Source organism: Mercenaria mercenaria, chromosome 1, assembly GCF_021730395.1.
Source record: "Mercenaria mercenaria strain notata chromosome 1, MADL_Memer_1, whole genome shotgun sequence".
NCBI lineage: Eukaryota > Metazoa > Mollusca > Bivalvia > Venerida > Veneridae > Mercenaria > Mercenaria mercenaria.
This window is the reverse complement of record NC_069361.1, coordinates 28292837-28309242: the sequence shown is the minus strand read 5'-3', so window position 1 is coordinate 28309242 and position 16406 is coordinate 28292837. Positions and strand designations below refer to the sequence as shown.

The following is a 16406-nucleotide window of genomic DNA, read 5'->3' as shown; positions in this document are numbered from 1 at the left end:
TTCACCAAAACACACTATGTGCAGTTAGATGGGCAAAATGCCACTCAATATTTTTTTATTTATTTCTGATAAGAAGACCTGTTACACTAACTAGTGTATGGTTTTCATATCATTGAAATGCTCTAAAGTGCTGAAAATGAGGTCTAAAGATTTACTTGTTTATATGAAATAAAGAAGAAAATGAATTGGTAAAATGTAACCTCTTTTCGTTTCTTGATTTTGCAGTTGCCTTGAACTAACTCTATCTTACCGCTTAAACAAAACACCAAACACACACCAGTTGCTTTTAGATTACATTAAGTGTAAATTCGCGGAAATTCATTCGCGGCTACTCTATTCCCAAGCTACATTTGCTTTACTTTCCGTCGTCATATTTGTAAACAGACCTATTTTTGCATTTCCTTTAGATTCGCTTTTTACCAACTAAAACATGTTTAAAACCAGTTTGTTTCCATTGGCGCGAAGTGTTCAGAATGCGATTAAGCAAATACACTTAGTGTGTTCGTTGCAAAAGGCAAATTTTTGTCTTTGCGTACGCTTATTTCTTTAAATAAGCCACAATATTTGTTAACATTTACAGCACGATGCCGAATGGGATATGGGAAACACAGTTGCAACGTCCGAAATGAAGGATACGTAAAATATAGAGACGGTACTGTAGTGAGAGACAGCGGAGGGGAATGTTATGAACCTTCAAAATGCAGAGACTGCAATAGAGGATATTATCCTGTCTCCAATAGTAACGGATTTTGCAAAGGTTTATTTCTTATATGCATATTATGCTATTAGATACTTTTGCTTTTTTTTCTTTAAGATCCTGAGTGCATTAGATTGTTTGTGCTATATATTTTGTGAGTGAATGCAAACGCATGATTTATATATTAAAGGGTGTACGTATAATTTCATACGAACGCGGATAGTTTTCCTTTAGGTGGCCTTTGAGCCGAATTGTCCACCATAATCGAAGGTCCTGTTTAAATGTGAAATTATGCTCCATAGCTTTATATTTCCAGAGTGTCCGTAGTATGTTTACCGGATTGAAAAAAGAAGCGTACTAAATTCATTTAATTAGAATTAAGTATGTCTTTACATAATGCAAGACGAAAATTGTAAATTAGAACCTATATTTTAGATTTCTCAGGAAAAATTGCTTGTTTCCATATTTGAAGCAATTTTACTTCTGTGTAAATGAATGCTGAATATCGGTAAACATTTTAGTGAAATAATGAATGCTGGATATGGGTAAACATTTTTAGTGAAATAATGAATGTTGAACATCCGTAAACATTTTTAGTAAAATAATGAATACAGAATGTCAGTATACATTTTTAGTGAAATATGTATATATATACCTAAAAACTAAAAACTCATAAGTGAATCGAAATTATTTTATTATATTAATTTCTTCTTAATTATATAATACATATATATTACGTCTTCCAGTGCATTGTTGTAATATTAGGGAGAAATATATCTGGGATTTTCTCAGTGATAATATATCGGATATATTTTTGATCCATGAACACCATATCTTACATTCGTAAACTATGGCATATCTGATGTTGATGTGATGACAGATGTTTTGATCTTACACTGAAACAAAACAAACATGCTGTATAGGTGCATAGGACCGAATACGTGTTTCATTAACTGGGGTTAAAGATGAAATTGTTGCCGATATTTAATGTTTTACTTTCTTAAATAAACTATTATCACTCTATATCTCTTATATAGCATGTTTTCGTCCTGCAAACTGCAATCAACCTGTATGTACAAGAAGCGATGATTACAGATGCGAATATTGCGTTGGAGAATACATAAGAGATAAGCCGGGTTACAACATTTATACAGGGAACCCTGACGATAGAAGATGCCAAAGTAAGTAAAGTGTGGATGTTGTTTTGCAATATTTCCAGCACAAAAGTGATATTGGTGTTTTACGTCTTTTTCGCAAATATTAAAAAAAAATCGTTAGAGTAAGAAAACAGAATCAGAATAGGTATTTTAAGTACTCTGAATTGCCAACATTGTATAACAATAACCTTTATAAAATTATTTCAAATCTGTGATTGCTATGGAAGACAACTTTTGCATCACGTAAGTATTTATTATATATTTATTAGGCGTTAATAGTGCACCTTTCTATAAGTTTATAGTACAAAGATGGCCCGAGGTTAATATCATTTTTCTTCGGGACATCATCTCCAACGTGACCTAACCTAAATATAATAAATGTTTTATTGTTAAGATAGTTTGAGAAAAATCCAAACATAGCAGCGGTTAAAGCTGTGTTTGACGTCACCTTGTTATGATGTTGAAATGTTGTGATGTCACAGCTTCAGGTCAACACGTGTTATTTGCCTCTACTTCGAGTCAATACCATTATGCAACTGACTGAATTTGTTAAAAAATACTAGAATCGAATTTATAATCGGGTTATAAACATGGGGTGTGTGAACACCTCGGCTAAACGAATTAACTTGCTTGAATTAATTGATATTAAAACAACAAAATTATGTTCATAACACATAGGCAATAGCTGTTAGAGAAATGAGAAATTATATGAGTTAATTAACATTACTGTAGGAGCGTGCTCTTGGCAAGAAGGAGCAAGATGCTTCCCAGGCACATGTTCCAACGATACTTACATGATATTGGACACGGACTGTAAATGTGCGACTGGATTTGGTGGTAAAGACTGCGCTACAGGTATTGTGTATTCATCTATAGTATAAATCTTCTATTAAATTAATGGAAATATTTGTTTTGCCAAAGTTAAACTTTTAAAATACAAATGTATGTTTTGATATATTTTCACTTTTGTTTGTTCATATCGATACACTATTGGTTTTGAGTATGATAAACGCTATGATAAATAGGCTCGACATATATGTAGAGAGTATATATTGCTTGTTTAAGATTATCTTTGTTGAAACTCAAAATAATAATATGCAGTATTTCACAAGCAATTTATTTATGAGGTGCAGGTAATTTAACAGAACAGAACAGAACATATCCTTTATTAACTTGTACAACATGTACATCGTTAGATAACATACATTTCAAAACACAAATTCAATAGGTCACGATATTCAAAAGTTACAGAACAAATATACTTAGAGGCTTGCCGAGAATGGCGGCTATTTTGAAACGCTCCTGAAAACTCAATATTTTTGGACTTATTAACATTGTTCGAAGTGTAAAATGGAATAAAATTGGTTTTAAATTGGATTTAAAGGGAACGTTATTCATATGGGTAAAGGAAAAAAGCATAGAGAGAGACAGAAACGTAGACGTAGCAGTGATAACGATTCTGACGATAGAACAAAGAAACAGGTCAAATATGGCCGTAACATTCACATATATAAAGACGAATGGGATTTTCATGATACAGATTGTGACAGTGATTCGAATGTGAGTGAGGGTATTAATGTGAGTCAGGCTATTGGGCTTGCAAACAGTGTGTTATATGATAAGGATATACATTGTGATATAAACAGCGTCTCAGGTACGTCAAACTCTGTTTTCGATTCACCTGTCCCAGCTAAAAATAGATCGGACCCCGTAGGTCAAAATCAACCTGAAAATAGTCCTTCTCGTGCACCGGGGTCGACAATGGCAGGCAAAACTACGGACGAGAATGTTAAATGGCTAGTATCAGCTATAACAGAGATGAAGGCTAATCAAGAGACAAATCGTGTAGTGTTAGAAAATAAAATTGATAGTATAAAAATGGAACTTATTGGCGAAATTGACAACAAAGTGAAATCCCTACGCGACGAGATCACAGAGAAAATGAGCAATGAAAGCCGACGCATTGACGACGTTTTGAAAACAGTTCAGTCATTAGAGGGCCGTCTGGGGTCACTGGAGCAATCAGCCCAGAGCGCTAACGGTACTTCTTTGAACGGTGACAATGATCAGACCACTCAAGCTCCTGTGGGATTTAGGCCAAATAGCGGTGACGATTACGACAGATCAGTGATCGCTAGCGGGCTCGAGTTCGGAGTCGGCGAGGATATCGTGCAGAAAGCAACGGATTTAATCAGTGCCTTAGGAGAAGATGTTAGTACCAATACACAAGTGCTTAACGCAGTAAGATTTCGAAGGCGCTTTGACGGTCGCCCCGGTCTCGTCAAAATCGTTCTTAGAAATAAGAAAGAAAAAGTCACAGTGCTCAGAAACAAGATGGCGCTGAAAAATTCTGATCAATACAGTACGGTATATATAAAAAGTTGCAAGTCACATGCAGAACGGATTATAGAAATGAATGCACGAACTCTGTTGCGTCAGTTACCACAGGGACATGATTTCCGTGTGGATGCGAACGGGCGCATACAGAAACGTAACCAACAAGTGAACCAAACTATTCCAGGAAATACACCCCAACCCTCTCAAGACCAAAATGGAAACAACTAGGACGTGCACCGACCCACTGGAACCTTGAAACTCGCACATATTAATGTAGGCGGATGGACCCTTGAAAATCATTCTTTACGTGAGCAAGTTGTAAAAAATTTGGATGCTGATATTGTTACTGTTATTGAAACACATTTATCGGGCGAAAACACAATAACCTGTGATGGATTTACCTGGTACGGATTTAATAGACGTGAAATACACATACGGGCACCTAAAGCGTCGGGTGGAGTGGGAATTTTTGTTAAAAACTGGGTTACGGAAACATTTGAAATTAATGTGATAGACCGAATTTACGACGGAATTTTAGCACTTAAACTTACGCACCGCGAAACCGACTCTGAGATGATTGTATTTTCATGTTACCTGCCTCCAGAGAACTCCGTTTGGGGCCGTGATAGTCAAGGTTTCTTTGCACATCTTTTATCACTGATATACACCTATAACAAAAGTGACCACATGTTCATAGGGGCTGACTTCAATGCCAGAATAGGGAACCTAAGGGATGTAATGGAATATTGTGACTCAGTGCCGGAACGTAAAATTCTAGACAATACTGTTAATCAGCATGGACACTCATTCATAGAGTTCTTAAACGAAGCTAAATTTTGTGTTCTGAATGGGCGCTTTACAATTACGCAGGATAATTGGACCTCTATTTCCCCCCGAGGCCGAGCGATCGTCGACTACCTGTGTGTACCTCAAGATACGTTCGAAAGATATAGATCGTTTGCCGTTATAACCATGCAAGAGATTATTGATCAGTTCAATCTTCACGGATTAATTGGTGCACGATCGCGTGTACCTGATCACTCTGTTTTGATTACTGAAATAGACTATGGATTAAATAATTTACCGTCCCTCAGAAACGTGAACTCAGATAGTGCAGGGAATGACCAAAAGCGTTTTAATTTAAAACGCATTCCAAGTGACTTTATGGAAAGTGATATAGCAAGAAATGCCATATTGAACGTCATTGAAAGAATAGATCGCTGTAGAGAAACACAAGAACAAATAGACACTTTGTACGACAATTTGTGTGAGGTCATTTTGAATGAAATGTCTGAGAAGATTCCAACAATCAATGTCAGCCATCGGTCTAGAAAACGGCGAAAACATTTAAAACCGTATTGGACAGAAGAATTACAAGTTTTATGGAACGCCATGTGTGTCAAAGAAAAGAAATTCTTGAACTGCGAGAAAAATAACAGAAACAGACAGAGACTGCATAGGGAATACATAAGTGCTAGAAATGATTTCGATAAGCTGTTGAGGCAATCCGAGAGAGCATATAGATATACACAGGCGCTGGAGATAGAAAAAATATCCACCTCAAATCCAAACGACTTTTGGCGAAAAATAAAGAAACTCGGCCCAAGGGAAGATAACTCAATACCTGTAGAAATAATCGATGAAAATGGCGAAATAATCAGAAATGAACAATCTGTTTTGAACAGGTGGAAGCATGATTTTGAGAAAATCTATAACAGCGAGGACACGTGCGGTTTTGACGAGAATCATTATAGACAGTGTTTAAACCATAAAGTGTTACTTGAGCAAAGACTCGAAGATCCATTATATACACCCAACGCGATCATGAATAGAAATATTTCAATAGAGGAGATTACGGGTATAATTATGAACGCAAAGAATGGTTCTGCTCAGGGATTTGACCGCATACCTTACGACGTTTTGAAGTTCCCCACTGTAATTACTGTATTACAGAGACTATTTCAGTTGATATTCGATTGCAGTATTATCCCCTCGGTATGGCGTAAATCGATTATCTTTCCCATATTGAAAGACCCTTCAACTGATAAAAGAGTGCCATTGAACTATAGAGGTATTAGTCTTCTTTCATGTGTAAACAAACTATACACGTCATTTATCAATAAAAGAGTGACGTCACACCTAGAGCATAGCAATCTTCTGGCAGACGAACAAAACGGCTTCAGAGCAGGACGTTCATGCGAAGACCATATATTTACACTTGAAAGCATAATACGTAACAATAAAAATGTACATACTTCATTTATTGACCTGAAAAAATGCTTCGATTTTGTAGACAGAAAGTTGCTGTTATATAAATTGCTGTTGCACAACATAGATGGAAAAATTTATGAATCGATTAAAAGCATATATGCTAGTTCTTCAGCCTGTATAAAAATTTCTAGTAAGGACCTGCCAAATAGTTACACTTTAACAGACTGGTTTGATTGTGCCTCTGGCCTAAAACAAGGGTGCACGTTATCGCCGACACTCTGGGCGGTGTTCGCCAACGATTTAGTGCAAGAAATCAATGAACTTGAACTCGGGGTAAATATGGGAAACGTAAACGTTTCGATACTGCTATACACAGATGATATAGTTCTCATATCGGACTCTGAAGAGAAACTGCAATCAATGTTGGACGTGGTTCACTCATGGTGCAAGAAATGGCGCGTCCTTATAAATACAAACAAGTCCAAATGTGTTCACTTCCGGCAAGGGCGCACACGTCGTACTGATTACGTGTTCAGGGTTGGTGATAATATATTGGAAACGGTGGAACACTACAAATATTTAGGCGTAATCTTTGATGAGAAAAACTCATTTTCTGTAAACTGTGAAACCTTGGCAAAAGGAGCAGGTCGAGCACTGGGTTCCGTGATAAGTAAAATACACAACTTGAAAGATGTCGGCTTTAATGCATATGAAAAACTATATAACAGCTGTGTTGTGCCAATTCTAGAGTATGGGGCTTCAACATGGGGATTCAAGCAGTTTCAAAGCATTGACAACATTCAGCATCGTGCTTTAAGGTATTTCTTTGGGGTCCACCGCTTCGCTCCAATTCTGGCTATGTACGGCGACTCAGGGTGGCTACCAACGGTTGAGAAGCGGAAGCTATGTATCCTACGTTTTTGGAACCGTTTACAAAAAATGGACAACGACCGAATCACAAAGAAAGTGTTTAACTACGATTACGAACGGTGTACGAATAATTGGTCCAGTGACGTGAAAACAATTATGAACTACTTAAATCTAAATCATGAATTTACGACAAAAACTACTGTTAACTTAACAACTGTGAATGATTGTTTAAAGACAAAGTACAACACCAGATGGCAAAATGACATCATAAATGTGAATAAGCTACGAACTTATCGCCTGTTCAAATCCTCGTTTAAAAAAGAGGAGTACTTAACACTGAACTTAAAAAAGTACGAGCGTTCGTTGTTGTGCCAATTTCGTTTCGGAATCCTCCCGTTAAGGATGGAAACCGGCCGCTTCGTTGGTGAACGTCTGGAGGAAAGACTGTGTCTGTTTTGTGACAATAACCAGATTGAAAGTGAAACTCATTTTCTAGTATCTTGTGATAAATACACAACCTTGAGAACTAATACATTTAATGATATAAACACTTCACAGAACAATTTATCTGAGACTGATCTATTAAGTTCATTAATGCAGTCATTTACTAGAAAAGTAGCAAAATATATTGTTAAAGCATTCCTATTACGAAGAAGTTTATTATATCGTTAAAATGCATACTTTTAAATATACTGTATGTTTGTATCATATCCATTAGTTTATGATTATCATGTAAAATTAAGGGACGTGAATTCTGTAGATATAGTCCAGATATACTCCATACCTTATCTTGTAATTGTAAACTAGTAGTGTTCTTTTTGAATTTTCGTTTCGTTTCAAGACCAACACTTCTGTTACAATATATTTTAACAGTTCAATTTCACATCTCATTCTTATGTCTTTTCGTTTCGTATAAGGTTGATGTTTGTGATAATTGTACAAATATAATGAAATAGTTAATCGCACATGTATGTATGGTAGTACGTTTTGTGATAACCATTGCAATCATAAACTGTAATATAGCTATAGTTAAGGATGAGAGACATAATTTAATATAGAAAGCCGCTTTTTGCAATTTAACGTTGGTGTTACAACAATGCTATAAATATAATCTGTGTAGTATTACTTCTTCAGATAAAACTTCTCATTTACATTAAGTACACTACTTTTTTCTATTGATTATCCTAATACTAAGCCTGATTGATACATATCACTGATAATTAACTAAAATTCATTTAATTAAGTTTTCATTCATATGGGAGCTTCAATTCATTGTTTTATTCTATGATTGTTACAAATTTTATAACCGCCATTCTTAGATATTCATGTGCAAATAATTTTGAAAATTGTAAATACATGTACGTTATAAACAAGGTGACATATAGGTCCATTGGGCCGGGTGTAAATTTCATGTTTCTTGTTTGTATGTATCATATCATTGTTGTTACACATGTCACTATAATAAATGAATTTCTTATCTTATCTTATCTTACTTAAACACATACTAGTATACACTAATTATTAGAGGATGAGCTGGTTACGACATTAATTACCGTTGCAAACGTGAAATTCTTCAAAGACAATTTGATAAATTTACATAATTTGAGGAGTTCATTTTATCAGTGCCCTTAGCAATTCAATAAGTTTATACATATTTGGTCTGTTATAAAAATAAGATTCAATATATTTTCTTCTAAGATCAGCTAAACATGGACACTTACAGAAAAAGTGAAATTCATCATCTCTATCACTTAAATTCAAAACAATACAAAAACGTTCATTTCTTGGTATTCTAGAAATAAACGTCTTTGCATTTTTTGTAATTTAAATGATATAGATTACAAAAAAAATTAACGTACAGATTATGCATACAAAAGGTGATAATGATCAAAATTATGTAAATTAGTACAACATGTTTTGCAATATTCCTATCACATTGTGATGTAATTCTAATTGCAGTTATGGATATTATAGATTTAATTCAACTTTAACTTTCAGCCGCTGCCGATGAAATGCCGACGATAAAGGATATGCATTTTAAACTTCAAGATTGCACTGATAAGATCTTTCTCGCCGATAAAGCGCTTAATGAAAGCATATTCTGGACTAAAAATACCCTTTGGTCAAGGTTTTCACTTGAAGCGACTGCAAATTATGTGCCAAAAATTGACAGTTTAGGAATACCAAATTATATTATTGCCTATGACATCGGAATAGAAACAATGACACTCAATATGACATTATCAAGGGGTAAGAAGTGTGTACTTTTTAGATAAAAGTGTATTTTCAAAATAAGAAAAAATTAAGTCTTAGATTATAATATTTACTTTCAATATATTTAAAAAGGCGGACGTATGTATATAAATATGTATGTAAATTAAAACTTATATACGCTAGTTATTCATCAGACATTATAAATGTGGTTGATTGACTTGCATTTGCATTATCTAAAGCAAGTTTATGTTTTAACATGTAATTAATAAATCGGATATCAAATTAAAAGGTACTGACATTGCTGTATGGAATGAAGATGGAGGTTGTACAAACTTCGCTGAAAATTGTGATAAAACCTTTAGCAACGAAACAATAGATAGTATAAACCATTGGAAGAAGATTTACAAAGGACAGTTTGAACATGCAGATAAGTGAGTGCACATTCTTTATTTATCTATCATGACACGGAACAATGGCAGTTCTAAAAATCTTCATAATAAAACATGAATTCATAGTTTATTCAATTTTAAATCGTATTTTAAATAATATAAGATGTATTTTGTCTTACAAAAATGTCATTGTCCAAAAATGTATTCTTTCAAAACTGACCTTGATGATTGTGTTACATCATATTTCCAATGGCTGTATTTAAGACTAATACAATCGTTTCTAACATTACAACACGTTGGAAAAGCACGACTAGACAATATTTGTCTTACACGAAGCACATCCAAAAGTATTTCCTTTGTATGTGTATGGGTAAGCGCCATTATGCTTGCACGAGATTTACTTTGGTTTTACGAGTTTGTTTCTATTTGATTATAAAACCAAGTGGTTTGGTTGTAGTTACGAATATGACCGAGAAGCGATCGATTTGCTTTATCTACATTTTATAGAAACAGCTAATCAGCTGAGTAAATCAATTCCTATGGATCTTTTCAAATTTAACAGAGTACTTATTTAAAGTAATAGCAGACAGAAATACATAAGCAAAAACACATCCCTTGTCAAATATGTTTATTTTCAAAATTGGCTAATTTTCAGAATCAAGTTTGAAGTATCAGCTAAAACTGGAGGTAAAGTTTTGTACGAAGATAGGAGTACATTCACACCATCAAACTATAAAGAAAAGCAGTACTTTCTCAACGGAATTGTAAGGATGGAAACGTTTGAAATTGGCTTTGACGAATACCCACCAGCGCATTGCTTTGAAGACAGTATCAACTGTACTGAAGATGCACTGATAGCAACTGACTTTCTTATAGAGGTATCTAAATTGCATTAATCCATGTTTCAATTGTCTCAAAACAGAAAAATAGTACAAAAAAAGAAATTTATACATTATGTAACTATTTTCTCGCAAAAAGAAGATAAAACAAATAATAACGAACACGGAACTATTGTAATTACTCTTTACTAAACCTTTTATTGCTAAAGGATAACACGTACTACTTAAACATACCCAAATTTCTATCTTCACGTTCTTTGGATTGGCAATTTCTTAAAAATACCATATCAGGAACTTTAGCGGAGCTATTGTGCGGGAACATTCATATGATAGTTACGTAACCCATCGGGACATAATCAAAACGATTTAAATAAACACAGCATATAGCAGTAAGTACTAGACTTATTTAGAACATATTCTTCCTAATAATGCTGTAGGAGTATGTTTTTATCTATTTCAGCCAAAAGTCACTGTACACTGGAACGGATGGACCGATGGAGATTCCGGTATAGATAAATATGAATTCAATATTTATTATTTACATGCTGCAACACGAGATGGACCTCTTACTAACAAATACCAGTTACCAGCTGTAATAGTTCCATCGTCTCATGTAAGTGTAACATTTAAAGTAATTCCGTTTTAAATATAGGAGAATGTTTTATGCCGCTCTTTCAATGCCATATAATATAATCATGAGTATGATACTATTTTATTGATTTATTAATTGTTGATGCAGTTAAAAATAATACAATGATTTCAAGATTTATTGTTCTGAAAAATACGAGCAATTTCGTGAATATGTAAGTGATATGTAATACTTTTCAGACTTCAGTGTCTCTAGACTTAAAGGAGCCAGGACCGTATTCAGTTGAGATTATTGTACATGACCGTGCAGAAAACTACAAAGTTGCAAGGAGAATAATACTTTTTGACAGTGCATCTGTTGTTGAACTTAACGGAAATAAAGCCAGTATTGTCCAAGCTCAGGAAAACGGGTGGATCAATAAATACAGCAATTATATTGAAATTTCTTGGCCTGGGCGATTCAGAAATGTCAGGCATGACGTTGGCGGATGGCTTAATGATGTTCAAGAAATTAAGGAAGTCGGTAGAGAACTTGACGATCGCGAAGGAAGGTCCAATAGAACGGTTGATAACATGTTTAATATTGAAGGTGAATAAATTTAATTTCGCAGGAAATAACAACAATATAGCTTCCTTGCTTGGTGCTAAGCATGAAAATAGGAACTGGCTTTTCGTCACTCATACCATTGTGATGATAAATATCATCAGAAATGAGGTGTCGAGTGTTAGAATTAAAAAGTCATAGTTCTGATAATACCTAAACAAACATTGAAATCATTTCAGATAAATTATAACAACTTTTACATGTCATGAATCCTGTTGCCATCGCGTGTGTTACGCATTCACCTGCCGGGAATTACTTTTATTTACACTGCCCCGTGAATTTCGATCATGGTAGGTAAGGTGCACCATAAATTGGTTTAAGCTCCCCAGTTGTGTTTTCCCACTGACCGTTCCAAGGCGGTGTCTAAATGCTTTATTGCTACTTTACGGTGCAATTATAATTATTTTTATATGACTTCAGTTTTTTTCTATTTCATGCCTGATGCAAAATTGAGAAATGTTAAAATGAAAGTCAAATAAAATTAAAAGCTTACTTCGGAACGTATTTCTCAGCAGTGATATCAGTGCGATATCAATTTTCACCTAACACAGCGTCTTTCTGTAGATTGGGCGTCAAAAAGATGTACGTATTGACGTAAACGGCATAAACATTTCCCAACAATTTATATCGATGCTAAAGTAATTGTATGATGGTTAAAAGAAAAGCTTAATGTCAACTGAAAATAAAACATAACTTAAATAATCAGATATACTTTTTGTTCAGTTTTAATTGAGTCGGTAGGTATATTTGTATTTTACAGAGAAACTGCTACAATAAAGTCAACCCTCATTCAGACATATGCTGAATTTTACTTAATAAGATAAATTGCCAAATAAATGACAGTTGTATCAAAAATCTATGTTGACACCATTGTAATTTTAATGTTTTTTTTTTTTTTTGCTGTTTTGCAGGAATTGTACGTGTTGATATTGCACGTAAGGTTGAGTTGAATGGTGATACAAAAAACTTCAACTTTGAACGCGTCATTGAGGAATACTTCCGTCATGAAAAAATGGTCTATAATAATGAAGAATTCATAGATGGAAAGAAGCTGACGTATTTTATCCGTGCAGTTGATGCAGTAGGGGAATACGCCGAGGACAACGTAACCGCAATGATAGACATGTCTCCGCCAATTATAACGAATGTGTGGCTGACGAAGGGGGATTTGATCAATATTAGTGTTCACAGCGTTCTTGAACTGAAGGAACTGACGTAATGTGTTATAAGTTTCGCTAATTAGTTATTCTTTTAATTAGAAGACTATTTGTTTACATGAATTTGACTTACCGTGCCGTAATATATGTAATGGAAACAAATATACAATGTGTAGGCATAGGAAATAGAGATCAATATAATTGCACCTTTACTAATCCTACCAGGTGTTCTGTATTACAAAAGTGCTTCTATTGTGACATTTTGATACAAGCAAAACTGTATTATCTGCACTATAAAATACTTACTGGTATTTGATTTTATTATCGGCTCGTTAAAAATTATTTTTTTACCATAAGTAAGTTGACAAAATCAAACACATAAGAATAAATCCTAAATGTTTTTGTTGTGCAAAAAAGTATGATATTGTGTCTTAAACCATTTTCATTTTCCACTCAATTGTGTAATTGCAAGGGAAGTAAAGTAATAGATATCTCTGCTTATATGTACTAGCCCAAGGCAAGAGTTGTCATTCTTTGCGGATCACATCTTTAAATTAAATAATAAAACTTCTGTTCTTGATATTAACAAAACTATAATAAATTTCACATTTGTGAAATCATTTTTTTGGTTATCTCAAGGACTTGGAAATCAATTTCTAGACTTTATTTAATGTATTTCTACTATTGAAAATTTTAGGGTCTATTTCTACATTCAATGTGTTTATAGTAATTGTACACTTTGATCCATTTTGTTTATAGGATTGAATGGGAGGCTTTTGATTATCACAGTGGTATACAAGAGGTGTCATGGAAGATATTTGATAATTTTACAAAGAATGTTGTCGTTCACGGACAGTCTCATGAAACCCCACAAGGTGAAACTGAGGTAATTGTATTGTTTTCTTTAGAATAGCGCAAGGTTATTATTGCATCTTTCATCACTCTCTAATAAGCTATTTTTATATTCTTAAATCTTCATTTATCTTGTAAAAAGGGTATAACCAGGAACTTACTGCATTTAACGGGATGACTACACTTTACGCGTCCCGCCCGCTTAGCTCAGAAGAGAGACCGTTGGTCTACGGATCGCGGTGTCGCGAGTTCGATCCCCGGGCGGGGAGTATGTTCTCTGTGACGATTTGAACAAAAAAGCCATTGTGTCTGAAATAATTCGTCCTCCACCTCTGATGATTCACGCGGTAGAGTTGGCAGTTACTTGCGGAGAACACGTTTGTACTGGTACAGAATCCAGGAACACTGGTTAGGTTAACTGCCCGCCGTTACATGGCTGAAATACTGTTGAAAAACGGCGTTAAACCAAAAAAAAAAAACACTTTACGCCTTGTAAGTTGTATCCTAGCAAGGCTCAGTAAGCATGATTACGAATATATTAATACGGTTACTTTTATTATATTTGAACGGATTACCCAACAAAGTTTAAACATATTAAAATCAAGGAAATTTTCGTTGTATGCATGTATTTGTTTCTGTCATCTGTGAAATCTTCTTACGGAAACATTAACACAATTTTTGTTGTTACATCAAAGTACATTTTGTAATTTAGTTTAGTTAAATAAGGTAAAGTACAAATTTATACTGATCTATTTGTGCATATTTCTTTAAATTACAATGGAGTTACAATATATGTATATACGAATGTAACGGAAACCAGAGCGTTTGAATGATTATACTCTAGACAAATATTTTGTAGACGTTAGACAAATGCAACCAGAATTACGGACTATATGCTCGAGGACCAAATTGCTACTGTTCACCATATAACGGATGTTTTCACAGACATTTTCAAATCAAACCACAAGTATCAGTATTCAACAACAGTGGCATACACTTTGGACAGGAAGTTGGAGAACATGAATATGACTACTTCATAGAAGTTACCGTGAAAAACGGTGCCGAACTGACGTCCGTCCTACAGAAGAAGGTAATAGAACAGGCAACCAGTCAGCAGAAGTAGCTAGTATATAAAGCATGTAAACATGTCTGATACATTAGTGAAGTGCATTGATAAATGTTGTGAACACAACGTATATCTTAAATGAATTAGGTCACTTGAAATAAAGTTATATATACCAGGGCACTAACTGACAAATTTACCTTTGAAATTGGATACTGTGAAATCATTTAAATTCGCTGGCATGAAATTTCGCGCAAACGTGAAGAAGGACTGTTTCGCGCGGGCTTTAATTCGCGCATTTTCAATTTAAGCAATGAAAAATATAATCAAAAAATGATAATAGCGCGGTCTTAAATTCGCGCATCTGTCCTAGCGCGAAATACGCGAAAATTCGTCTTACGCGAATTAAAATGATTTCACAGTATTTACACTTGAATAACATCTTCTTGAATTAGACAAATTTGGCGTTTAGACAAAAGTAGATATCGTTTCAATATAAAAATACATCGTTTCGTCCTATATTGATCTTTTACTCTTAGAAAATGAATTAAAACCCATGAAAATATACATACATTTTAAATATAGATAACTATTGACACGTCACCTCCTCATGAAGGCACAGTTCACGATGGAATGCCTGGGGACCCAGAAGTTGACTTTCAGCAATCTTTGCAACTGACAGGGAACTGGGATGGATTCTTTGATAAGGAAAGCGGAGTGTGGTTCTACACTTATGGCTTTAATAACCGTTGCTTAAGCGAATATGATCTAGATATACATTTGAAGGTACCAGTTTAATAATTAGCATTTTTTTGTATGTAAGAAATGTCTCTTTGTGGGTATATTTGAAATGAATCTATTTTAGCAATCACTATTTAATGATATTGGAATTTCTATTGCAAACCAGTTGCATTCCACTGTATTAACACCGGCACACAAACGTTCGTGAGAAGCTTTAATTATCCTAACGAATAAATGGATACCGATTAATTTATTAGACAAATGTATTTGTACTTAATTAAGGTAAACTGGACATACGAGAAAAAAGCTGAGTTTTCAGCTCCAAAATCTGGAAAATATTACCTGACGATCATGGCATATAACCACGCCCTTGATCACAGTAAGCCTGTTTGTTCTGACGGTGTTACCGTAGATGTAGTGCCAGCAGTCATATCAGAAGTTGCTATTAAAGACGCAGTTACGACTAGTGGTCTTGTAAGAAGTGATGTTAATGACACGGTTTACATTCTACATAGATACAGAGTACTGGAGGAGGTAGAACTTCCAACAAATGTTTGCAGGTATCATTTACATATAATGTCATTTAAAAGTGTATTTAAAGACCCAACCACGACCTAATGACCTACCTTTTTCACCCACAGAAACTTCACGAAAATCATTCTTATAATACAGGTAATATACAGCTAT

The 16406-nt window shown here is 34.4% G+C and overlaps 1 protein-coding gene across 1 annotated transcript in view; it reads left to right on the top strand.

The window, feature by feature from the left end:
* The window catches only part of LOC128556937 (uncharacterized), a 75790-nt gene that overhangs the window by 17516 nt on the left and 41868 nt on the right, over positions 1-16406 (top strand). The window contains exons 4-16 of the mRNA XM_053542972.1: positions 581-757; positions 1735-1878; positions 2587-2709; positions 9271-9522; positions 9776-9917; positions 10531-10753; positions 11175-11327; positions 11543-11891; positions 12818-13121; positions 13823-13949; positions 14775-15005; positions 15564-15764; positions 16002-16279. Coding sequence (XP_053398947.1) covers positions 581-757; positions 1735-1878; positions 2587-2709; positions 9271-9522; positions 9776-9917; positions 10531-10753; positions 11175-11327; positions 11543-11891; positions 12818-13121; positions 13823-13949; positions 14775-15005; positions 15564-15764; positions 16002-16279 — 2704 coding nt within the window. The remainder of the gene's footprint in view (positions 1-580; positions 758-1734; positions 1879-2586; positions 2710-9270; positions 9523-9775; positions 9918-10530; positions 10754-11174; positions 11328-11542; positions 11892-12817; positions 13122-13822; positions 13950-14774; positions 15006-15563; positions 15765-16001; positions 16280-16406) is intronic.